General features: G+C 40.0%; 1 protein-coding gene across 4 annotated transcripts in view; it reads left to right on the plus strand.

The window, feature by feature from the left end:
• Window positions 1-26,993, plus strand: part of LRRC56 (leucine rich repeat containing 56) — a 75,654-nt gene that overhangs the window by 19,308 nt on the left and 29,353 nt on the right. For 3 of the 4 annotated variants that reach the window (XM_075047829.1, XM_075047830.1, XM_075047831.1), the window contains 2 exons: window positions 4,765-4,852; window positions 11,836-11,896. In XM_075047829.1, coding sequence (XP_074903930.1) covers window positions 4,765-4,852; window positions 11,836-11,896 — 149 coding nt within the window. Of the gene's footprint in view, window positions 1-4,764; window positions 4,853-11,835; window positions 11,897-12,022; window positions 14,010-26,993 lie in introns of those variants that run through there. The other variant, XM_075047832.1, reaches the window with a different exon arrangement.

Below are 26,993 nucleotides of genomic sequence, written 5' to 3' on the forward strand. Positions count from 1 at the left end.
GCTTTACCATGGAAATTTATCCTTTCAAATAAACAAATTTAGGGTGTAGTATAACGCTTGCTGCCCAGAATCAAGCTGTCAGGCCACTTTCTTGAACATCATGTGCCAGAAAGATTTTGAAGTCTGATTCTTCAGAAAACATCCTCCTGCTCTATCTATCCAATACCTACCTTGCTGCACAGTAGATGGATGGCAAGAAGAATCCTCTCTGAACACCAACAATCAGCCTGGAATTATAGTTATTTTTTTCAAGGTATCTTTTTGATGTAAAATAACTCTGAGTATATCCAACTCTGCCTAGAACAGATCCTTGGTCCCTTTTTGTCTGCTCTATGTTGAGGCTGAGCAGCCGTAAACAGCCAAAGAAATCCCTAGATGGCACAGCACCTTCATGTCTGTAAGCATTCCTGGGGCACAGGCAGAGACAGCTTCTGTCCCAGGCTGTCAAAACAGCCCTTTGAGCTGTGGGCAGGCAGTCTTTACCTGAAGCCACAGTGGGATACCTCTGAATTAGGGCAGGAGCCTAGACCTGGTGTGGCCGGAGGAAGAAAGAGATGTAGAGCGCCTTCTTAGCATCACTTCGATCCCTGTGGTGCCAGACATCTCTGTCCAAGCTGATGCTTCAGTGTGTTTGGCCATGATTTTTTTTTTTTCCTTTTGTTACCCAATAGCAGCAAAATTCTTCCTAAATATCCCTCCTTTCAAATTTTGATGAAGGTTCCTGTGCTTTGACATTAAACAACAACATAAAAGGGAGATCCTGCTAAATATGTGTCATCTTTGTTTAAACATTTCCATGTCCTTCCCTAAATCTCCCTCATTCCTGGTGCCAGAATTTTAGCTGTGACACGTGAAGCATATTGCACTTCCAGCTGCACCAGTATGCCAAGAAAGGTGTCTGGGGAGTAGGAGTGTCCTAACTATTTTCCACAGGAACTGTTCACCACGTAACCTCTTGAACTGCCGCCCTGGCCTTTTGCTTGCTAACTAGGTTGCAGTCAACACCTGGGGTGTCTGTGCTTCTAGTGCCTTTCAATGAGCTAATATCCTCAACCCAAGAGCATTTCTCATTTCCTTCATATAGTACAACAGCTTTTGCATCCCACAGCCAATCGGTTCCAAACTCTCCAGGCACCTCCTTGGTATCAGCAGATAGAAGGACAGTGACTTTCACAGAGACTCTTGGAAAAGCAGAACAGGGAAGTGGGGACCAAGAACACATGGAGTCTGTCGCATCTGTTTAGCACATGCTTTAAGGCAGCTATCTATAGTTCAAAGAGCTGGTGATGGCAACCAATAACCCTTTCCAGCACTGGAGCCACAGCTCTGCTTGTTGCAGTACAAAATATGGATGCACTAAGCAGCTCATCTCTCAGACAGGGGAAAAAGTACAAATGGTGGATCTGGAAGAGGAAAAGGAGGGCAGAGAAGCACACTGGTAATTCCTGGTATGAGGGAAAGGAATAGGGAACCCTAGAAGAGGAGAGAATATAACTTTATGCAGCTTTTGTGCTTGGATTTTGAAAGAGGAGAACAAGAAGCAGAACTGTGAAAGGAGGCTGTCTAGAATACAGCAGAAGGAAGAACAGTGTGCAGGGAACTTGCAGACAGCAAAGGAGAAAGGCAAAGGCTCCTCATGGTGCCAGGACCTTCTGCTACTCTACTGACAAAGTGTATGACCCTACTTGTTCTGAGACTTCTTCCTATTCTGTCTTCTAACAATGTAGGCTCTTAAGACTGTTTTGATGGGGAGGGGGGAGGTATTTTTCAGAAGCAGCTTCCTTTAATGACAATAAGCTTGTGTCCAAGTCCAGCAATCCAAGTGCATGGTTGTGTGCCAGGACATCAGCTAGCTCTTGTTTCTCACGTACTCTCGTGCTATATGACAGGCAGTGTCATGTGCTGAAAAGGGTTACTGCAAAATGTGTCTTGCAGTGAGGGATCTTGTGTTTACTTGGGGGGATAAAGCAGTCCGTAGTTGGTAAGCTTGCCTTCTTTGCAAGAGCAAACCCATTTTTGTGGTGGCTGCATCTGGGGATAGAAAGTAAATTTCTGGATGCCTTTGGAGACTCACAAGTTTTCACCTTAGACCTTTGTTTCTCATACTCTAGTGGAGAGGCAAGAAAGTCTAGAAGCTTTCTTAGGTTCAGCCTGCTTAAAATCACAGTTTACAAAAACAAGAGTAAAAATAATTTTAAACACAATGTTTTAAAGACAATTTAAAAGCAGTTGAAGATTTTGGATAATTCTGTTTCTTAGGAGTCCAAGTCAAGACCTCACAAAGGGATCCAGTTTTTCAAGGAGGGATGCTCAGCATTTTCAGGAAACTATGCCCTTTTAAACTGTCATCTCAGTTATACTAGGAGTATGTTTGGTCCTTTGTTTGTAGAAGGATGTGTAACCATCAGAGTGAATGGAGTTGCAGCTGCTTGTGCACAATACAAATTTTACGTGATGAGCAGGAATGTCGCAACTGCTGGTTTTCCCTGCAAAATGAACTGGATGTTCTTGTGGTTATTTTTTCTTCCCAAAACTCATAAACAGAGGTGGTCCTACACATTCACTTCTAATGAATGATTTCCCCCTTATTAAATAAACTAAAGAATGTTGTAACTTTTTAATAGTAAGAAAACTTGTCTCCTGTACTTGAAGGTTCTGGAATGACTTCCTGCCTTCATCTTAAATAGAGGGGCAAAAGGCAGGTGACAATACTTGTTTCAACCCACCCTGTTGACTGCATTACTGAGGAGGAGACACTGATGCCAGGGTCAGCTGTTTCTTTGAAGTGGACTTTTTTAGCCCCAGGTCCTAACTCTTTTGGCACAGAAGGGTGAAAATTTAGCAGTTGTATCAGTATGCATAGCATCGACTCTCTCAGTTATTGTGACACAAAAGCATTGTTTCTCATCTCTCAAGGAGTGTTTCACACCCTCTCCATGAACCACTAACCCATCAGAAAGAAAGGATACAGTTCTCTCCTGGTCTGTTTTGTTGAATTTGTGCCTGGAAGGATCCACTAAGCACCCAAAGCTGATGCAAAGAAGGTGGGGGGACGTGTAGCCTCAATGAGAGAAGCTGGGGAGAGAGAGGAGATGGGTCACAGCAAGAAGGAACCGGGGATGAGAGCAGTGGTAACTTGAGGTTGCTTCAGCTGCTTGTGGAATTGGTATCTTAGGACTTCACAGCCTTGCTGTAGTTTTCATTGCTGTCCTAGAGTTTCCCTCTCTCCTCTGCATATAGTTTCTGCTTGTTTCTGTCCTCCTGCTTACCTCTGCCAAGGCAAAATCTACATGTACCTATCAACACAGACTTTAGGATATTAAGAAAGATCCTGCATTCACACACACACACACACACCCTTGCTTAATGCAGTGGTTGATCCTATTACTAAGATTTTGCAGAAACAATGAAAGATTTTGGAGGCTTCTATTTGCATTGCCTAGGTCTTTTCAAAGGAATTTGTAATTCTTGTAATTAGTGTTGTCTTCTTTCAGAAAAGTGAGCTGCTTGAGCTAAAATCATGTTTACTTTTCATAGTTTTGGGTTAAAAGGCTAAACTGTGTTTTGTTGAGTTTTACTATCTAGTGCCTTTTTGATTAGAGGTGATGCTTAAGGGTAACACTTCCTATCTGCTGAGGATTAGTACCAGACTTAAGCAAATCTTAAAGTATTGTTGCCGAAATCCAGAATAAAACTCCTTAACAGCAATGAGAAGTTAAGAAGCAGGCACTTCTTTATTGCAGCGCTGGGCACACAGGGGATCACTCCACCTAGTGTGTGCACCTGTCTGGTTTAATCATGCAGGTTAAATATACACCTGTTATACATATTCTAAATTTCTGGGAAATGTCATACATAATCATCAACTGTCCGATAAATCATTAGCATATGTAAATGTCCCTTTTACGCAGGTGTGGTGATGTCTCTGGTGGTCTTCAGAAGCCCTCTGGTGGTCTTCCATAGTCTTCCTCACTTTGTCCAATAGTTGACCTCTCTTATGTGATTCTGCGCAGTATGATTTTCGCCATCATGTATTAGATTTACATAAAAGTACATTCAATGTTAATTCTTGAATTTAACGTTTCTAGTGATTGGCCCTCAGTCATACCACCTTATCAATATTCTTATACTAAAACATTCATTGGTTAATCTTACTTAATTCCACTAACTGGAATCTTGATCAAAGTGGGGTTTCTAAGCAACAGAACTAAGGTCCATAACGATCTCTCTTAGTTTCTTAGGACAAAACACTACAAACTAACAAATCGGTCGAAGTTTCTATGGTTAACTAATTTTAGACAATACTTATTTTCTTATGACTGTATACAGCACATTTTGTGTGTTCCTAAGTTTCGATGACTACATTGCGAGCTTCAAACCCCTATATTCTACAGTCTTTACCTTTTGATCAAACCCAGCTTATATATAAAATTTTTACTTATCAGAATATTTGTAACAGTATGGACATACTGTTTAAATGAAGTTAATTGTCGTGTAAGTCTGTTGTTGATTTGCAGCTTGAAAGTAACCCTCAGCCTTGACTCTTTAAGCAATGTGGAAGTTATGTGAGATATAATTCAGAGCCATGAGGAAAAAAAGATATCCAAATACTAAATTTATTTCCCTGTGATTGCACATCTAGCCATTTTGACCTGGAGTATGTGTTGACAAAGCACTGTTTGAAAGCCTTTCTACATCTTTTTGCTCCTCTGTCAGCTGGTTTATTGCATGAGAGTATGCATATATCTCTGCTTATCTTTACAGAAAGTTTTGACAGGGGTAGATGACCTGCAGCAAGTGAAGGCCCTGGAGATGCGAGTAGATACAAGAGAGAAGAGCTTGGGGAACTTTGGTAAGAAAACACTTTATCTTCTGCTCACCGTCTCAAATTTTCCTTTATCGTGGCTTGAAGCAGGACTGGGGACTCAGAAACCAACAGCCAGTGTAAAGTACTGTCCTGCTCAAGAGCTCTTGAAACATAATCTCCCTGGTACCTCTCACTTCTTGATCTCTGTTTTCTTCTGTAAGGCTCTGAATAGGCCTGAAAACTATGGCAAAATGGGATGAGTGACACCACTTCTGTCTAAAGCCAATTAGTTTGAACAAATTCCTCTTGAATGACATGCCTCTAGGCCCTAAATGAGGATTTACTGATTACCTTGCCCTCTAGAGTACTTGGCGCTACTCTAGCGAAACAGTAGCCAAAGTTCAGTTTCTCTCTACTGTAAGATTTCCCTGTGGCTGAGAAATTGCTAGTGGTATCAGGCTGCTCATGCTGCCAGCAGCTGGTCTTTACATCCTGTACTGCCTCATTGAGCTGTGCTGGATGATGTGCTGGTGGAAGGTCCTATAGATACGTCATTTTGATGAGCTCCAAACAGCCCTAATGCTTGTGATTCGTTTCCATGTCATTATCACTGCACTGGGAAAGTAAGGAAGTACCAAAGGAATTCCCTCTGTAGCAGAGTTAACACTGAGAATATGAAACCTTCCTTTTTTCCAGTACTGGCAGTCATTTTCTGTCATGTGGATTCCCATTACAACCAAGTCCATCTTCTGCTACGTTGAAGCTGAGTAACTAGTGCAGGGTAATGTTTTCTGTGCCAAAAGGAGTCACATCCCCAAAAGTGGGTGCTGGTATTTTCAGCCAAGCAGTTCATTTTCATGTGCAAGAGACTATAATGTTAACAGCCAATTAGCTTAGGTGGGTCTTTTGATCTCTATTTGTCAAGAATGGTTAAGCAAGTACAGTGAAGGGGGGGGAGGGGTTGTCTTGAATTATATAGCCACTTTGAATTGGGTTATACTGTTTATTTCATAAATAGGTCTCTTTCTGATAGGCATCTGATAATTTAAGGTAAATTACATCCGTTTATTTCAGAGATCATAATCCATTCAGTCATGTTTCCTCCAGTTGATAAGAAAATCTCATTATGCCATTTCTACAATGCTTGAAAGTGGTACTCCCATTCCTATGTCATTTTACATTAGCTGTGATAAGCTAGCAAAATGTTTCACCTTTTTCACTCTGTACTTTCCTTTCTTTTCCATTACTGAAATAAATCCCTTTCTTTCTTCTCCCTGTAATTAGGCTTTTGCAACTTTTACAAAATACAGAGCACTATTCCCATGTTGCAAACAATTTCCATTTTGTTTATGTCCCACCCTTTGCACCAAGAGTTGGCCCTTGAGGGCTAGAAAAAACAGCAGCTGCAGATCCCCACTGCTTTTGAGAATAACAGAATATCAAGACCATCCTGAATTTCCTTCTGTCCTTGTGTCTTTTTTTTGAAAGTGCATTTCTGAATTTCCTCCCTGTGAATATCTCTTCGCAAATATCAGCAGGTGGCTAGGGCAGAAAGTCTGCCACTTAATGCTTCCAGTGCATGCAGGTTTTTTTCACATGACAGCTGATTTTTAGGCACATGGAGTAAGGCCTAAATTTTGAGCGGTATCACAGGGCAGTTTGCACCTTCAATGTGAATGGTGTAAGCAAGACTGCTGTTGAAGGTGTCCGGGCTCACTGCATGCTCCTTGCTGGCTGCCTGCCCCTGAAAATGCGTGCTGCTGACGTGGTCTCTGGTTACAGGGGTCTGGATAAATAGCCTGAGGGAAGGAGTAGGGTAAGAACCAGACCAGCTGGAATGACAGAAGTTCCAGTGTGATAGAAGGAAAAGCTTTTCCACCATTAGGACAGTCAAGTGATAGGGGTATCCAAAGAGGTTTAGAGTCTCCATCCTTGGAGGTTTTCAAGACCCGGCTGGGTGAAGACCTGAGCACCCTGGTGTGATCTCAAAGACCTGGCTCTGAGCAGGAGGCTGGGCTGGAGACCACTGGCTTTCCTGTCCAGCCTGGACTGCTCTGCAATTTGGTGTTTCTGTTTGCATTCCAAACCTGGCTAATTAGCTTTCTTTATAGCCATATTAAATCACTTAACGTTGTTCTCACTGTATTCCTCAGTTGCAGAAGGTGGGTAAGAACATCCTTATTTTCAAGGAATTACTTGTTCGGATGATTAGTTCGCACTCAGTAAACAATATTGTTCTAACTTTTTATGTGTAAAATAAAAATAGGCTGTACAAGCTCTTAAATGGCCTGGTAGAACAGTTGCAAGTTACTAGACTGCACATAACTCTGGGTCACCTGGAACCTTGCAGCACTCGAACACCAAATTTACACCACAGTTTCCACTTGAGAAACGTTTCAATGTTTGCAGCCATACACAGACTGTAACACAAGCACTGAGGGCCTACATCTCCTTTAGCAAGATTTCCACAGTGATTTAAAACATGTTGTTTGAGTTTTTCTTAGGAGCATTCCACTTTGAGATGTGCTAAACTTTAAAGCACCATCCTGGTAACCTTTCCCAGTTTGTCAGGTCAGCCTCTACACAATGGCGTGACATGGTGGGGAGGAACAGTTAGGTTTCTTAGGGACAGGGTGTGGGCTAAAACATGAAACGACCAATATTAGAATTTTTTTCATGTGATCAGTTTTAAAATTGAGGAAAGGCTTCATGCCAGAGCTTGAATCTGAGTGTTAGCAGGGCTCAGGGTAATTGCTGTTTGTTTTTAGTGCACCTTACTGAGTAACAGGCGAAACACTGAACCGCCCTGGCAAGTCTTGTATCCAGCTCTGCAGATCTTGGATTTGACTTCTGTGCTCTTCAGCTGCATGTAGGCTTCAGTTCATACTCAAACAGATGGACTATTTCCTTTTCATTAGCTTATCCTTTTGGTTTTGATTGCTGACAGATCTGGGACTGCATTCATGACTAGCTCATAGAAATCTCTGTTGAAAGTAATGGTGGGATAGAGTCATTTAAGACACTACATAGTTCTCTTATTTGTAAGTGATTTTAATAGCTACAAATCAAGTTACCCACAGTGCTGTTCGCTGGTACTTATTGAATTGTTCCCTGCTGGTGGCCAGGCTAAGTTGATTATGTGTCTGGAGACTGCTGCTTCCCTTGCACACATTTTATCAACGAAAAGCTCTGCTAAAGGTTGTCCTAAGAAGTAGGCACACGTTATTTTTCACATAGGGTCATCATCTCTCTTTTGTCTTGCTCTATTTGTCAGTATTTCTCCTGCGAAGCCGGGAGATGTTTGTTGGCAGCCAGCGTCGCAGCAGCAGGTGCTTGTGTGGTCAGGAAGCCAGTGTGGAGGCTGGAGGCGTGAGTCCGGCGTGCGCGTCCCTGCCCATGCTGGTCTGGGTTTAGCTGGTACTGACAAGCCTGGCTGAGAAGGTGCCACAGCACCCGCTGCGGTAGGGCTTGTGCAGGCTCTCCAGGAGTCACAAGTACGTACTGGGGCAGTGAGCTTACATTAAACCCTGCACTGATTTGTTTTTTTTTGTAAGATTCTCACCTCAGGTAGCTAGACTGCAGCTAGCTTGGGTTTGCCTGCAAGTGCTGCAGTCTTATCTCCAGTTGTGTTGTCCAATTCACCCCAGAAATGTGCAAAAAATGCACATTTAGAACACGTGTGGAAATAACATCAAGGTGAAGTATCTTGATCAAACACAGCTTAAGTGAATTAGATAGCCTGTTTAATTTATGTATCAGGTTGCTCTTGCTAGAAGAGTGCAGCCTGTGTTCACGTGCCTGTTTTGTACTGTCGAATCAACAAAACACATAGGTTGCCTGATGCTAATGCAAATATTTGTCAGTAATTTCGTTGTGTATGTTTTTCACTAGTCCATATTCCAGAAGGTATAAGAAGTCAAGCCACGATGATTTTTTGTTAACAATAGAAAAACAAGATCTATGATGCTACCTAAAGAATACATCATAAAGTGTTACAAGTGTTGTAGCTTGTAGAATATAGTAAAACCAGCATCTTGCCAGTTTTCTCCTTACTCCTAGTCAGTTATCTAAATGTCACTTGCTGTACCAAGGTAGCTCAGAAAGACATCTGCATTGCTATCCTGCTTGTGAAATGCAGCACTTGAGGCAATGTTGTTGAGCGTGCATGTATCACTTTTATTCACCTACCTTACACTTTGCTTTCTTTCTGCTCTTCATTTAGTTTTGTTCCACTGGAATAGTACAGTAAAATAGTTTAACACTAGTACATTGTTGGTGGTTAGTAATTTCAGAGCCATATAACAAAAAGGGTATTTAGTGAAAGGGAATCATAGGCAGATGAGGTAACATTGCTTGCCATTCTGAATTCTCAGCCTTGTACTGCAGTCATCAGCATTTTGCTGGACCATTCTTGTTTTTAAAAATCAAACTTATACAGTATGAAGGCAGTTTCATGATGAGGAATAGAATGTTTGTACTTTAAAAATTAATATTAGAAGTTAATATTGTTGATATTTTAAGAGTATTTTTATGTTAATGTAAGAATAAATTGCATCTTTGCTCTCGGGAAAGATGCCATGAGGGTTAAAATGAAGAAAATAGAAGTATGTTGTTACATTTGGATAGATCTCTTATTTTGTCCTCTTCATTTTACAATTTTCTCTTCTTAACTCAATCTTTCAATCTCTAATCTATATATAAGGAACTGGGACTATAAAAACCAGCAAAATCAAACGGGCAATGAATTCTTAGCACCACACATTGATATAAAACTTAAAGGAGGGAAGAACCTGCAGAATTGGAGAAATATATTGCAGAAGTCTTGTTGGCAGAATTTTGCACCACTGCACATAGTATACTTTTATTTCAGTCTAGTAAACAGCACATTAGAGCTTAACATTCTACAAGTTCCCAGGGGTAGATTGTGCCAAAATACAATAAAATGTCTGAGATGGAGGATCAGGTTACAATAATGAAATAACCAGATGTGAAAATTGTATCGTCAGCCTGTCACTCTGCCTCTTTGAATCCTTTAATAGTTGGGTTTTTTTCCTGAATCAACCCTAAATGCATTCAGTGGAAAGCTTTTTCTTGAGCATGTCTCTCCATTTCTCTTGAGCTAGTCTTCTTGACTACTCATTCAAATCTTCTGCTTAATACTTCTGCTTAAAAGTATTTGCTTTGTAGTGCTTTGCTTTTGCTTGGTAACCCTTTAACCTCTCTGGTTGAATCTGTGGCAAGGCTGCTGTGCTGGGACTGCATGCTTCTTGTTCTTTCCTTTAACACTTTGGGGGAAGTAATTTCATCTCTCTGTGCCTCAGGTTTCTTATCGGAAACATGATAGCATTTTTTTAAAATCTAGATTTTGATTTTTTTCTGTGGGGCTTTTCTTAGTGCGTGGATTATACCTGAGGAAGCCTTTGCTCAGTAGCTAGTATGACTGCTGTGAATAATTAACACAGATCCTAGTATCTCCCCTGTCAAGACTCCAAATTATTTTGTTACCATACTTTATAAAACTTGTTTGACGTGAGATAGTATGCACTGCAGGATGAGGATGGTGTGTTAGAATTTGTACTACATTTTTTATGGATTATGGAAAATTATTTAAAAAATCAGGCTAAAAAATTGTACAATGTGTTTTGAATTTTTAATATTTTCTAAAGAGCTTTGTAAAGACATGTTGTTAAGTATTTGCAGTATAGCATGAAGATCAATATGTGTATTATAATTACTCCCAAATAGCATTAGATATAGATAATGCTTATACTGAAACATGATTTATTGAAATGTTTTTGCCATAAATGTTCTTGTTCTGTTTGGGGAAATAGGATGAACAACATGACCTCTTTTGTTTGCTTTTGAGGTCCCACTCCCTTTTTATTTTCTTTTTTTTTCTGTTTATTTTTGGTTTTGTTCTTTTGATACTTTGCAAAGAGCTGGAATGATGTCCTTCTGGACACTGCTAAATCACTCTTGCTAGAGAGAGATTACTCAGAGGACTCATAAAAATATTTGCTGAGAACAGATTTCAATGTTTTAGCAATGATCCAGTTTGTCTAAAATTGTTATTACCTCGACATGGGTGCATGTTATACTGGAGGATGCTCACCAGCCATGGGTAAACTCTGCTGGTGGGAATGGGTAAAAGTTTGCTGTTGTCATTAGCAAATGTTTCCTGGGACTTGAGCTTATACCCAAATTATTTTGTAGCTTGGAGAAATTTGATTTATGATTTTGGTTCAGAGATATCTGTAGAAGCAACCAAAAAGGCAAATGTCTCTTGGGAATACAAAAAAGCATTAATCAAAGTAACAACAACAGAATACTGAGGTTTTCATAGATATGAAACTTGTACAATTGAATAGTAAACAATGGATCGCATCCAGAAAGTTAAAAAGAGAAGGCAATGCTTAGCAAAAACGTAAGTAGCATTTTGGGGACCTCTGAACTATAAAAGATGGTGTTGTGATGTGGAAAATTATGCTTTTGTTGTTCGACTCAAAATTACATTTTGAAGAAATGTTACTTAGCTGTGTATCCCATAAGTTGGTCAGTACTTGCCATTCAGTAGGTGGAAAAAGATCTTTGGGGAGAGAAGCAAGAGCATCATGTAGATAGAAATCTGAGGTCATGGAATGCTATACTCTAAAGCATCCCTTACTTCTTCAGAGTATCACTCAGTTAATAGTCAATAAGGGTTGAGCATCAGACCAAAGAAAATAGTCACCCATCAAGCCAGTTTCTGTTGTCTGTCTAGAAAGGTGCTCTATCAGAATTGTCAGAGAGGGGTTCCAAGAGCTATAATTGGGTAGCTGTGCAGACAATAAGTATACGTTGCAAAAAATGCAAAGGGTGAAATATTTTTTGAGTGAAATAATCTCATTAATTTTCTTAGAAGAGGTCTAGCACAGATCTGGCAGAAACAGGTAAGAAATGCATGTAAAATTAGATGCTTCAACTTGTAATTGTCAGAAGTCTCCTTTACTGCCAGGTCTGCAAAGCGATTCTTTATTCTGTTCCCATAGGTGCCTATCTACCTAATCTGAGAGAACTGAAGTTGAACAATAGCTTGCTTGTGTCTGTGAGGTAAGAAATGAATGATAACTGAAACAAACATAAAGAATGACAGCCCTCGATTTTATTTAAGTGATAAAATCTTCATTTGTGCTGCTTTCATTTCTTCCATTTCCCTGTGCTGTGATAATGGATTAGGTAATGAATATATGCTCCTTAACCACATAAATTTAAGGACAGGACCTGAGCCGGAATAAATCAGTGTAGCTGCAATGGTGCCGATGAATTAGCCCCAGTCTGCCACCAGGAAAGTTCCTGCCATGCTGAAGTTCATGGAAATTTGTTGCAAATTTGAAAGGAGCTAGAAATTCGCCTCTTATCTATGTCTAAGCGCTTGGATTTCTGAGTGTTTCAGCCTTTGGGCTTTTATTGTGCACAGTAACCTGTTCTATACTGGTCAGACCAGTTCCTCAGCTGATGAAAATCACTTTGGCTTTATTGAAGTCAATGAAGTTGGGTTTATGAGAGCTGCTGTGAAGACTGCATGTCCCTGGCTTGCTGAGGTCCATGAAAGCGTCACACATTTTCTTCCAAAGAACCGGGGAGTTGGCAGGTTGGGAAGATAGAAGTGAAAATCGTCACAATGAGGAGGCAGAGCTGTCTTCTCTCTCCTGTGCTGATATCTGTATTACCCTTGGTAATTAATGCATAGTGGAAAAGTACAGTTCATATCAGTAAATGGCTGTGTAAAGGCCATCTTTATGTTAAAGAGGACTGTCTCTGGCTTTGTACGGCTATCTGCTAAGTTTGTGGGGAAAAAAATTAGTGATTTTGCTGATTTTTCTTAAAGAGAACGTATTCCTTGATGAGAAGTGGCAATAAATTCTTCTTGGTCTCATGCATCGTCACTAAAGCAGCTAATGTACTTAAGTTGTCACACTTTGGTCTTATTTTCCCTTGTTCTGGTGATGAGATGAAGTATTTCCAGTCTAAATTTTTTTTCCACCTTCTAGTCCATAACATGGAAAAGTGGTGATTCTACAGTGCTGCAATTATTTTAATGGCAACCAACCACTGTCATAAGCATGAAATTGCTCCATTGTTGCAATGGAGGAGTAAGTAGTGGGTGAAAAAAATTATATTTTTGACAATATCAAAAGACATTTTATTATATTAAAAAGAAAGAAAAATTAAACAGAGGGATTTTTTTGGTCAAAAATCAATATTCTCTTAAAACGTGTCAATGGAAAATGTTTTGACCAGTTCTGTTGGTATTGAATACAGGATGCAGTTCAGGAAAACTAAACTGTTAATTTATTTGACTTAGGGCTTTAGTAGGTTTTTGCACATCCCTTTGTATTCTGAGACTTCTGTCATGAAAACTTTTCATAAACCATTTTCTGTGACCTGACATCCTTGTGGTCCTTGATGCGGGTAACGTTTGCTCTCGAGTTTTGATTTGATCAACTATAACGTAAATGTGTTTTGGCTTGAATATCAAGTCTAATATTGTGACACTTCCCAGGCACACAAACCCCAGGAGAAGCTATCTGCTCCTCCTTTAAATAAGCATGCTTTCTGTGTGGCAGTTAAATGCAATTGTCAAGGAACAGGTAAACAAAGAAGAACAGTCTGTTAGCTCTCCCAGACCAGAACTCAGTCAGTGTAGTACAGCAGTAGCTTTCCTTTATTAATTCCCATTTTGACAATCTGTCATTGATAAACACAGATCACTTAAGGGCACAGCCCATGCAAGCACAGCCTGGGTACTTGAACTTTATTTTTGGATGTCTGCATCATGTCAGTTTAATGCCCATTAAAGCAATGTTGCTGTCGCGGCAGTAGTGATGTCTGCTATAGCTAATGTAACATAGTTGCTTCTATTCTAGCTGGCTGTTGCCTTTTACTCAAAAATGTTTAAAAATTTTATTTCCAAATTAAACTTGCTGATGTTTGAATTCTGTCCAAAAAGTGACTATTTTGTTGTATTCAACCAAACCCTTGCAACTGAGGTTTTTGAGGAAGATAGAAGAAATGTTCTTCCATGTCACTAAAAGTAATTCCCACAGACTTTCTCAGCCATAAGGTCAGAATCATTGTGGTTGCAATTTGAAAATGGGCAGCAGATAACAGGAAGTGTCTCATAAGGACAGACTGGAAGATTGGTTTGTTTACTGAAAAGAAGGTAAGGACAGAAAAGCAAGCAAAAGATAGAGGGTGTTTAATATATACTTGGGATGTTAAAAGCAGACATTCTTTTCATGCTATATTATGTGAAAAAATGTATTATGGTGAATCATTACAAACAAAAGACTGTCAGGGTGTATGCATGAGTGGGTAATAAGATGGGAAACTTGCTTTTTGTCACTTTATTTTTGTTTCATTCTGTCTTGCGGGGTAGAATTTCCTAATTATTTTAAGATGAAATGGAAGTAAACCATCTTTTTTCAGTTTGAAAACGGGGGAAGAATTCTCTTGATAGTAAACTGTGTATAGGGAGATGTCAAAATAAGGATTTATGATCCTGACTTTAGTTACTGATATTTTTGAAATGTTTACTCCTGTCAACCTCACGTAGGAACTTAAGTTGTGAGGATGCTGAGGTGTGCGTTGCCATTTGCCGTTCGATAGAAATCAAAGGAGGGATGTTCTGGGAGTGAGGAATCGATTGTGTATTACAATTTTCTATGGGAGAGCAAGGCTTGCTAGATCAGTGAGTTTGGATATTAGCTTTTCCTGGTAGTTCCTGAAGGATTTCTGATTCCTTTGATGGGGTGTGTGGTTGAGCTACTTTAGTTGCAAACTCATGGTCCCTCCCCAACCCTCCTAAACCTTATTTTTGAATACTTGAAACTTTGAAAGGCTATATATAAGTGCAGGATATTATTATCAACTATTTAATTTAATCCATAAGGAAAATACATCCAAGTGTATTTGCAGATAATCCATCTTGGCAGTTGAAAGGGAATTTCTTTTTTGGCTGTTTCTGGGTTTTAGTTTTCTACTGGCCCTTTGCTAAAGGGGAACAGCTCTGGAAAATCCAGTGTACTGTGAAAAGAAATTAGTTCAGATTATCGTTAATTTTCTAAATTGCACCAATTTTATGAGCCCCTTGTTTGGTGACCTTTGCCCATCTGCTAGCAGCTAAGAAATTCTAGATTTATAAACTGATAATTGAGGATGAAATGTGGAGCCTATTCTGAAGAGTGCCTGTTAAAAACTGCCCTTTTTTTGTGATGACACACGGTCCTCATCTTTGTAATGTTTCCAGTAAAAGAACTATATTTCAAGGCCAATGAATTACTACTTCTGCTTTGGCATGTAGCCTATATATTTTTTTATCAGATTGCTTTTATTCTCAATTCAGGAATGAATGAAAAGTTCTGTTTAAAAATGTTAGATAGATATCTTTAAGAAAGGGCTTTTAAATCAGATAGGGGAATCTCAGGAACTGGTTCCCCTAAGTTTATAGCAGAAGCTGTTTCACCAGCTGAAGTTCATTTCCTCCCATTCAGCCCCATGCATTGTAGCCAGCAGAAGACTGGTCTGCTCCCAGGGCTACATAAGCAACTGGTTGTAACAGAGAGAGGTTATTACATTTTAAGTGAGATGAAATGCAGAGACTGCAGAATGAGGGGACAAAAGTAAGTATGAGAGATATAGGAAAAAAGGAAAACAGATTTCCTTCATCCAGATAGAGTTAACATTTCTTTGCTGCAGTCTGCATTGCATGCAGTTCTCAAATTGCTCTTGCCCTATTGCAGAAGAGTCCCCCAGAACAAGAGGACAGTAATTCTGGTCCATTTGGGTCAGTAAAGTTGTCATGGGAGAGTGGAAACGAGACAGTTGTCCTGAAGGTTCAAATGAGCAAGGTGCAGAGTATGTTGAAATTCAACAATTCTCATGCTTTTATGAGTCTTAGGATAGATTTTTTTATTTATTTTTTTTTTAACACCAACTCCTGGGGACAAGACTGGCTACACAGGAATCTCTGTGTTCACTTTTTGAAAATTTTCAAGCCCTCTTGACTGTGAAAAAATAACTGAAAATGTGACCCAAGTGATTTGAGTAAGGCTTTTGCTGATTATTTCATGACTTTAAGAAACCAGAGCCAAACTAATTCTTTCTTAATTGAGGGCAAGGACTTTAAACCAATGTTTCAAAATATTTTTGAGACCTGAATCAGGATCTTTAGGAATTTGAACTTAGCAGTATTGCTCCTTGGTAGTTATCCAAAAAAGAGTTTAAGCAAATGATCACCTCTTAAAGTCACAAGAAGTCTGACTTCAGTGGAACTGCTTGCAAACTGAGAATTTAACATTAGTCCAAGTGCTTTGCTGGATCTGGACCAAGTTACACCATATTGTTTAAGACTGAGCTGTGACACTGATCAGCCCAAAATTTGGTGTATTGCTGATAGTGTGTATGTAGGCACCCACTATTTGCTGGATAGTTTTCTCTCAAACAGAAGAAATTTAGGGGCATCATTCCCCTAAATTTCTTTTTTCCTTGTCATTTTTACTTACTCCCTTCCTTGCTCTTTTTTTTCCTCCAGTTTGCTTTTTCTTCTGCCTGTCATTTCTAATTTTTTGCAATTACTGGATTACTACATCTGATGCATGTAACATAGGTACTACATGTAAGTGCAATGAGTTCTGTGCAACAAGGATCAGTGTTGCTTTTATGATAGATAAAATCCCCAAATATTTTCTAAAATCAATTCAGTTAGTTTGCATTAAAGATGCAAATGTTTGTCAACAGATGATTTGTTTGTATTACAGTAGTTGCCAACAGGGTTTAATGAGGGATCAGGGTGTTCTTGCTCTAGGTTGTACTTACACATGCAGTCAGAGAACCACTGCTCTTTTTTGGTTGGAGTGAATCTCTTCAGGTCCGTATTTCAGTGCCCAGAGCATCACTGTTTACTTTAACATTTGCTTTTCTGAATGGGAAAAGCATTTAATTTCAAATGCAAGCTAGTTTCTTTAGGAAGTGTTTCTGTTGTTTCTTTTGTGTAACTAGTCTGAAAGTCCTTCAGTGGTTAAGGTTGCTATGAAGTCTAACTTAAGAACATGTTCTTTGAGGACTTTGGGTGCTTGCCAGGAGCTAGGAAAGCATTTGAGTTAAATCTTAATCTCTGTATTAATGAGTCTTCTCTGTATCAATGCCTGCAGATCCCTGGCAATATTACAAACCTTGGCAAAATTGCCGTGACCTCAGGTTTTATTTAGCATTGACAGTTTTAAGGACATTCATATTGTTGATAAAAGATAATTATTTGGGGACAGAAATACAGCTACTTTCAGTTGAGCGGATTATTTTCAGTAAAGTACAATCAGCCTGTCTGCATTAGGCCCTAGGGAAATCTGATTGCTTTGACCATTTATCTGTTCTGGGTAGACCTCTCTGAGATGCCTAGCTCTCCCTTGACTAGGAAGGTAATGTAATGCTTCTATCTTTTCTTGGTTTAATTTTATGAGGTCAGGTGTCCGAAGTAGAGAGTGTGAATGTCTTTATGACCTTAGATATCAGGGAGTCTGATGGGCTGATTCACCAGCTAGTGAAGCCAAACTTGTTTTCTGTACAAATGCACCGTTGTGGTTCTGGAGCTCAGGCTCCATTCTGCAGCAAGCACGGAGGACATCAAAACAAGTTCGTGGCCTTGCAGTGTCTTTCCATGGTTCTTGCCTTCAGCACTATGTTTTATGCAGCCTTCCCTAGCTGAAGTTCCACCTGCTAGCTATTTCAGGCTCTCAGGTACAGAGCGTACCTGTAAGGAGCAGGGTTATGAGGCAAGTCCTACCATTGCAGCTCCAAGTTTAAAGGCCTCCTGGTCATGACAGGTTCAGTGTGGAGGGTCTAGTGCATTCATCTCATCTTAGACTGAGCAGAGAGAATCTGCTCTCATTGTCACCTGAGCACTTCCATGGAGGTAGATTTCTTCACCCAAGGGCACCGCTATCATGTTTCTGTTTTGTGATCCAAGCTGCAGTACAATACAGGGCATGAAAACCATAAGAGATCATCAGAGACCACAACACTTTTTGCAGCATGAACGTGGCTAGTGAAATAGCAAAGTAAATAAATAATAGATAATGCGTGCAGCAAGTCCGCCAGTAGACACCTGCAAGGTAAGGTAAGCCCATCATTTAATAAATAATTGTGCCCCTTCTCTGCCCACCATCTGAATAGACACACCACTTTGAGTATATTTGGTAAAAAGTGCCCTTTCCTTTCAGAATGTTTTCTCATGCCATGCACCCATCTTCTTCTCACCATCAGCTTCTCTTTACTGCTGCCTCAGCCACTACCTTGCTAACGTAGCTCTGTTGAACATTTGAGCAGTAAATACCTCTGCTGGAGCCTAGGCTTGTTGACATGAAGCCCTCAAACCTTTTCTATGTATGATTTTCTCTGGGGTCCGGCTTCATTTGGTATTGTCCAGCCAGGAGCTGCAGCTCATCTCGAAGCAAGCGCTTCCTAGCTGCAAATGTGCTGACAGTACAGTGTGTTCCAGGAGGTCAGGGGACTAGAGTGGAGATGGTGGACACTTCTCAGCTTTTCCCTTCTTGTGAGAAGGTCTGAGGATAGAGGTGTCCTGCATTCCTTCGCTGGTGTTTGAGGGTAGACTGTTTGGTCCCATGGGAAGAATTCGGCCCTTACTCCTTGAAGGTCAGTGAGCAGAAACAAGTGCATGCATCCACACCTGCAAAACCACATGTCTGGCTCACACTCTGTACACCATTTCTCCTTTTCTTTCCTTCATCAAGAAAGCACATAGATAAAAGCTTTTGTCATTTCCAAAGGGGACCTCTGAAAATCTATATTAATCAGTGTTGTGGTCTAACAATTACTGTTAGCTTACAAGTAGTAATTACTTAAGATGCACCAATTGCTTTTAGTGAATGAGGAACCTTTTAGTAGTCCACAAGCTCACCTGATTCCAGTCTCTGGGATTACAGAGGCAGCTTTACTCTTTGAACCAGCTGGAGATAGCAATGGCAATGACTAGAGGCTTTGTGGCTGACTACGCTTTGGCAAGACTAGGCTTTGTGGCTGAGCTGCTGGACCAGCACTTCAAAAATATGACTCAGTTCCTGGGTTAGCTGTTGTTTCTACAACATCCTGGGTTAGCTGTAGAAATTCACCGTATTTTCAATCTCAGTTGTTTACTTTATATATTACTCTGGGGCAGACACAGTCTTTTGAAAGAGTTGTGTACAAGGCTTTGCCTAATGAGATCATGATCTGGCTTACATGCTCTGGATAGCAACTATAATATGATAAATAAAAATGTTGGTAATAACTAGCTGATTTCTGCTAGCAAATAAGTGCTTACATGCCTGGCTATTAGGGTTTGCAGCTGCTCTGTTTCAGCTGCCAATGTCAGGGGTCACTTATAAAAATTTACACCTAAATGTTCATTTTAGTGATGAGAAAGAATGGTTATAATCATTGTCTGAGAAAACCCAAAGAACTGGGTTGGGAAGCAGTAGTAATTAGCCCATTGCCAGTGGAGCTATCCAGCTGTGGAAGAGTCGTCTTCATGGAAATAGGTAGGAAAATAATCTTAGCTTTAGTTTAATGGGTTTGTAGGTTGTTTTGATTCTCTCCTACAAGAGAGTTGCTTGTCTGCATCTTGTTTGGTTTTTTTATTGAAAATAATTGTATTCAGTGGGAAATTATGTTCTTGGAATGCAAGGTAAGTGCTGATTTTAAAACTGGGAGTCAGATTGGAGGGGAAATTAAGCCATGTGGTTGTATTCATCAGTTGGTAACTGCCAAGCAATATGAATAAACAATGAAGAAATAAATAGAATTTCAGTGTACAATCAGTTTTTATAATCTAATTTCTATAAATTATTCTCCATGCAGGAGTTGATTTAGTTCTTATTTTCTGTGGACTCATTACTGCACACAAAGGACCTGTTGCTATTTTTCCCCTAAAATACATGCACACTTCTTCTCTAGATTGGTTTCTGATTTGCTGTTTGGCAAAGTTTTACTCATCTATCCTGAGATCTTTACAGGGTGCTTCAAGTCCCTCAGGGGTAGATCATTACCTGCAAAAATAAATACAGAAATGCCTTTGTGTTTTAGGAGGTGAAGTTTGCGATTCCATCAGCAGGTATAATGCGAGCACATTCTTCACCTTTTGCCTTAAGCTGCACTGTGTGTTCTTCTCATGGAGGTGAGAACCTGAACACAAAGGTTTAGTAATGAAACCCATCACCCACTTTTGGTAACAGAAGTTTTATGAAGGTTTGCATGTTTGTAAGACTGTTTGTGGCATCTCCTGGTTTGAACTTCATCAGCCTCACAGTCCTACCACTGCACTTTCTAGTGCTTCATCTCACCATAGGCAAGAACTTGCAGAGGTTTGGTTTACTCTGTTTATTGTGGTTTAGTTTATCTTGCCCTTATTTATAATTATAATAATTATGCCTATTAAGGTCCCACATACTTTTTTTTTTAGGTTCTTGCTCTCAGCATCCCAAGGTAAATCCAGTTTTAAAAAGTAACATTTGTTCCATAGGAACTTAAAGTAAAAAAAAGTTTTATTGCCACATGTTAAATTTTGACCCTAGAAACAGTAAGAATCAGTAGCATAAATTTTATCCTTTATAAAAGATACACATTAAAATATGGTTGCTAAATCATACTGGAAGATTTAAGAAATATTTGAAAATCTGTTTATTTGCATAATGAGTCTTATTTTGTCACTCTTATGTGTTTAAACAATACAGCCACCATTGTCAAAAGGACCTTTGTCCTGGTTTCGGCTGGGATAGAGTTCATTTTCTTTCTATTAGCTGGTACAGTGTTATGTTTTAGATTTAGTATGAGAATAATGTTGATAACACACTGATGTTTTCAGTTGTTGCTAAGTAGTGTTTGTACTAAGCCAAGGATTTTTCAGCTTCTCATGCCCAGCCAGCAAGAAGGCTGGAGGGGCACAAGGAGTTGGGAGGGGACACAGCCAGGGCAGCTGACCCAAGCTGGCCAAAGGGATATTCCATACCATGCAATGTCATGCCCATTATATAAACTGGGGGGAGTTGGCCTGGACTGGGGACGTGTTGCTGCTGAGGGACTAACTGGGCATTGGTTGGTGAGTGGTGAGCAATTGCATTGTGCATCACTTCTTTTGTATATTCCAATTCTTTTATTATTATTGTCATTTTCTTATTATCATCATTATTATTTTCTTCCTTTCTGACCTATTAAACTGTTCTTATCTCAACCCACAAATTTTACTTTTTTTCGTGATTCTCTCCCCCATCCCACTGGGTGGAGGGGAGTGAGTGAGCGGCTGCGTCATGCTTAGTTGCTGGCTGGGGTTAAACCACAACTTTCTGTAAGGTTCATCTATGTAAATAAGCAAATTCTGTATATTTTAAGTATTTGCTCTAATCTGCAATATGCAATGATTCTTCCTGCTACTTTAAGGTAAAAGTGCAGTTTTTTCTGAGTGGATTGTTGGGGTTTTTTTTCAAGAATCTCATTATTTTTTATTAAATAGTTTAGGTTAACTGGTATTTACTTTTAAACTCACATTATAATCAGAAGGAGTCATCTCTCTCTACCTTATACACTCGTTAATATTAAATACCACTCATAGCCATCTTCACTGAGGTTTTTTCCTTTTTGCATTCCCAAGCTAACTTAATGGTGCAGAAGAAACATTAGTCTCAACAGTTTGAAAGAAAACTGAATATCTATATATTTGTGTCTTGTGAAATAGTTATTCCATTTCCTAGCATCTGTACTTAACAGTGATACCAGATTGTTTGTACAATGTATTTGAGTTAGCTCATGTAAAAATTGATAGGTATGTCAATTTGGAAACCTTTATTTTCGCTGGAGAGATACAGAGAGCCACTGAAATTCATGGTGTGAGTGTCCACTTTTGAATAATGTGGCAGGTAGCGGGTTACATGACTCTTCTGCAGCTGTTGTAGGGAATATTTTCCCTTACTTCACAGCCAACAGCTAGCCTCTCAAGTTAATAGAATTGCTTTTCTCAAGATCAGTATATATCATAGCCAATGAAGGGTTTTATCCCAACTCATGAGCTTGTTGGAAGTCTACACAGTATGCATTTCTCTTGCACAAAGACTGTGTACTATTTCGGTGAGCTTGTTGGAAGTCTGTAAAGGAACCATTGCAAATTAGTCTATAAAGGAAATGTTACTTGTGGGTGGTAACTACCATTGCCTCCAAAGCTAGGTCAAGATGGGTGGGAGAATTTTGTGTGAGCTCCTCTGAAATTGTTTATTTGAGACTTGTGTTGGTGAGAGGGCGCTGGGGAGCTAGAACAATTAGTCTGCTCATGTTTGATGAAGTCTCTCCATTGATCAGTGGAGCTGATCAGCGGCATCTCTGGCAGCTGAGAGCCCTTGTGAGGGTTTGCACTTCTGCCGTAATGCTCATCTCCATGACTGAGGACACATTACAACATCTACTGCTAAATCCTCTTGGATTGGGAATTTGATTGAAAGAACTCAAGGATGGGGTGTGGAATTTGCTATTATATCCAGTTAGCACACCTGCACCAGATTTGGGATGTCTGTTGGTGTACTGTGAAATAAATGCTGAGGTTCTGTCTTGTAGTAACACCCTCAGTATGGAAATCTATAAGGTCTCATCTGCCTCAGTAGTCAGGCTGATGGGCTCTGAGGTCCCCCAAGCTTCTCTTCTGCATCTTGTTTGCTTGTTGTAAAAGAACATCTGGAGGCCAGTACAAGCAGAGAAAGTCTCCCTTGAAGCTATTGTTTAAGGAAAAAGTCTTGACTCAGGACATAAGGAGACAAGTCTATCATGCCAAATCTGAGGTCAACTTTAGAGGCTGAGAGAGAAGAGAAATTTGGAGGAAGTCAACTGGCATTTGCTAGCCATTCACACGCCCAAGTTGTACCTGTATCTGTTCCTTGCAAGCTTCTGTATTTTTTCTGTTTTCTTACTGATTATATGCACAGATAAAAGAAGAAAGGAAGGAAAAGGTACAAAGAAGAAATGACTATCAGCCACAGGAGAAAATCATTAGTGTCATACAAATATGCCAGATCTAAAGAATCTCGAGAACCTGCATTCCTGCAACTGTACATTCAGACTAAATCACTTTAAATTACATTTTCCTTCTAGGTTTTCGTATCAACACATTTTTGTAGTATGTCAAGTATTTCTTTCCAGTGGAAACTCTATAGCCATTACCATGACAAAAGTTAAATAACAACTCACAGCTGATCCAATTCTTTAGTTCTGTGTGGTCAATTAATCTAAAATTCCAGTTTTTCTGGTGCTCAGAAAAAGGGGCTTGGGGGGCTTTTTTTGTGGTGTGTGTCTTAACACCACTGAATCTGTCAGCTGATTTGGGTCTTTTACAGAATATTTCTTCTGCTTACCCTGCAGCATTAAAAGTTTCAAGGGTTGATTTTGAAGGATGAGATCTATATTAAATGAAAGTTGCAATATATCTGTCTTACTCTGTCAAAGCTCAGACCTGGAACATACTATGAAACAGGCACACAACATGTGGGAGACTTAAAAGTTATTCATGCAGGAAATTTTAAAGTGCTGTGGGATTCATTTCTTCAATGTAACTAACTCATTCTCTAACCACTGTTTCATTATCCTTTATTTTTTCTATATGTAAACTTTCAACAATGAGAATGAACGATTGCCAAAACTATAGAAACTGTCAGTAGCTCTGGGGCTAAATGGAGGGGCAATGGATACGTGGGTGTGAGAGTTTTATTTACTGTGTGTCTCAACTTTAGCCTATTTGAAAATTCACTTGCTCTTGTGGAAATGTAATGCACCCAGTGAGATGCAGCATGGCGTGTTGGGTTTCGACAGCATCTCTGGGGCGCAGCTACATGCAGAGGGTGGGAGCTGGAGTGGGGTAGAAAAAAAAAAGATCAAGGGCCAGTCTTGGCCCACAGAAGTGCACTTTGGCAACCCCTATTCCTTTCAGATTGTGGGAGCTGAGTTAAAGCAACTGATCTTTCATTGTTAAAACACTGCCAGTAACTAAGCTGACAAGCAGTTTTAATGGTCAAAAGGAAATTAACACAAAATTACATTATCCTTCCCACGCAGGCTGTATATTCATGTGTTAGGGAATTGCTGTTCCTGACTCTGAGTACATCAATGTTGATCAAGCCCATTATTCTGCTCTAGGTTTTTTTGACAGTAACTAAAAATGAGAGCACTTGAAACTAAAGCTGCATTTCATGTGTATTAACTTTAACAGAAGTAAGCGTCTGGGTTAACTTAAGCACGATTATGACTAGTTACAGAAGCATGTGTATCAGCACTCAATTTCATTTACAAATACCTCTCTCCTCTTGGTCTCAGCAAAGCACTTTTAGTTTAAATGAGGTATAATCTGACATGGAAAATAAAGTGCTTGCAAGTAGCGTAGCACTTAGTGTAATATTGCGGTTGCTACAGTGAGTTCAATGAGGCAATGAGAAGCAGCAATGATGAGTGAAAATGTTGTAAGTCAGGAATGGCCCAGAGATGTATCTTGTTGGGGTTGGCTTCTTCCTCTGTTGTCATCTTCTGTCTCCAGAGGCCATCCTCGCCTGCCAGCACCAGATGTTGGCCCTGCTGAACACAGGGGGACGTTTGGCACTGGTGTTAGTAGTGGAACAAGGATTTTTATGTGGTGTCTCTGGTTGAAGCATTGGTAACAGATGTGTCCACAGCATAGCTCAAGTACTCTACCAGGGCCACTGGCGTGGTCTCTGGTTCCAGTCCTGGACAACAACCAAACTGCCTTGAATGGTTCGTGATTTTGACTGCTGTAGCCAGGTAGTCTCCTGTCCTTGCTTTCAGGCTTTTGCTTTAGAGAAAGTGCTGGCCAAAAGCACGTGGCTCCTTGATAATTGCATTTCGCTTTAGCAAGCCCATGAAAGCTGCAGCAGCTGGCTCTCACTTCGGCATGACGAAGCTGAGAAGGCAGAGTCACAGGCTGGACAAAATGTGAAACCCTGAATGCTCTCCCTGATTTACCCCTTGTGCAGCACTGGGGGAGTTGCATTTCCTCCACAGAGATCCATTTTGCTGTCAGCGAAGAGTGTGGCAGAGATCCACAGGTAAAAAAAGCAATATGCCAGACCTTTGCCCCTTTCCAAACTTGAAACTTCAAACAAAAGCAACAAACCAACCAAAAAAAACCCCAACCCTGGAATGAAATAGTGAAATCCTTTTGTTGGGAGAAATATTGCCAGTGGCATCAGCACTGCAGCCCATTTGGAAAACAGCTTCTTATTCATGTGAAGGTTGCCTCAAAAAGATGGGTCAACAGAGACACCCTACTGCAAAGACCTTTGGCGACAATAACTTTTCATTCATATAGAAATTCTTCATTTGCATGTAAAAGGGAGTTATGAAAACAGAATTTCATAGATGCGGTTGTTATTTAGAAAGACCTTTGGTAGATGCATGCTTTCTGTTCACCCTAAAACATGCTTGCTGCCTTCTGATGTGTTTAAGCTTATGAGTTGAGAATTGTCTAGCAAAGTCTCTTTTTGCTTAGTTTCTGAAGTCTCCAACAACATGTCTCAACAGGGTTAGGAACCCTTACTGTGAAAAAGCTGCACAGTTCAGAAGGAAGAATGAGGCCAGAATATTAGGTGCTACATTTCCATGGCATTTCAGCCTAAAAGTTGGCTTCTGGCAGCAACAGATGGGGCATGATCCTTGTTATCTTACACCTTGGGCAGTGGTTCACACTTGTGCAAGGGAGCATAAGATGCTGAAGGCAACCTGCATGCCATGGCTGTGCGAGGTGCAAGACACAGGAGACCCAACCTGATGGTTTTCAGCATATTACTACTTGAATTTGGAAGAGTAAGTGCAAAACCAACCAAGGCTGCAATACTGCAAAGCAAGCCAGGTCTTCACATTCATATGACATTTGTTCAACTGCGAAAGGATACTGCGAGGACATAAGGACGTGGCCTCAGCACTGCTTGCAGAGTTGCGGGCTGTGTTGTGGATTTGATCAAGTACGAGCAACACATGCGTACAATCAGTTTTACAATTTTGAATACTTTACAGCTATTTGAGAGTACAATGAAACTATTATGTAAGCTTCCTAATAGAACATATGTTACTGATTTAAATAACATTCAGGCTTTAAAAGTTTTTGCTTCTGATGTCAGAATTGTCTGTACAACCAAACCATTGTGTGCTGACATATGGACTGGATCAGTGTTATCACAGTGCAGCTTGATAAATTCAACTTGATTTCTGTAGATTAGAGATGAGATTTTTTTTTTTTTTCCTTTATTTTGTAAGGCTGTGGCTTGGTCACTCTTTTAATAACTAAATCTCTCTGATTACCAGTGCATTCATTTTCAGAGAGACCTTTAAAAATAAATAATATCCGCATCAATGGCTATTTTAGATGTATTGCTACTGAAGATTTATCCAACAGATGCGTGTGTGCTTTGAGATCCTGTTTGCAGGTTCAGTGGAGTTAGTGTTTTATTTCTAGGTGAATGATTCGAAACCAGCTTCCAGTTTGCAAGCTGATGAATGTGTTCAGAATTGTGCTGTTGTAAGTGTTTACTGGGTAGCTTGAGCTCAGTGGAGTTATTCAGGATTTATTGTGGTGAAACCAAGAGCAGGATTTGGCTCTCTAGGTCTGGTCTGCGTCCAGTAAAATTTTGGCTGGAGTGAATCAATCCCTGAAGAACAAGGATGTTGGACTAATGGAAGAACACATTATTTCTCAAACTTGTTATTAGGTGTTGTAAGCCAAACTGTTCCTTGCCCCTGTGCTCTCCCCCCAGTCTGAGGAAGCGATGACAAGATGGGAGCATCAAATTTCATGGGAAAAAATCTGAAATGGTTATGCGCAAGGGGGGGAAGATGTTGCCAAGACCCTCACAGACACACAGAGCTGTTTGAGGGGTTCCCATCCCTGCAGCAGTATCTGGAGATAGTTGGAACCCAGGTTTCAAACCCTTCAGTTTATTAATATTATTTTTTTAAAATCAATTATAAATGCAAGTTTGTGGGTTCAAGGTGAAACTGAGGGGGTCTATGTTGGTTTCTTGGCACTTTTGAATACTGAAAACTTGATCTAGTATTCAGTGCATGTTCTGCAAGCAAGTGCATAGGGGTGTGCATGGGGAGTAATTACTCTGGAGGA

The sequence above is a fragment of the Buteo buteo genome, chromosome 16 (genome assembly GCF_964188355.1).
Source record: "Buteo buteo chromosome 16, bButBut1.hap1.1, whole genome shotgun sequence".
Taxonomy (NCBI): domain Eukaryota; kingdom Metazoa; phylum Chordata; class Aves; order Accipitriformes; family Accipitridae; genus Buteo; species Buteo buteo.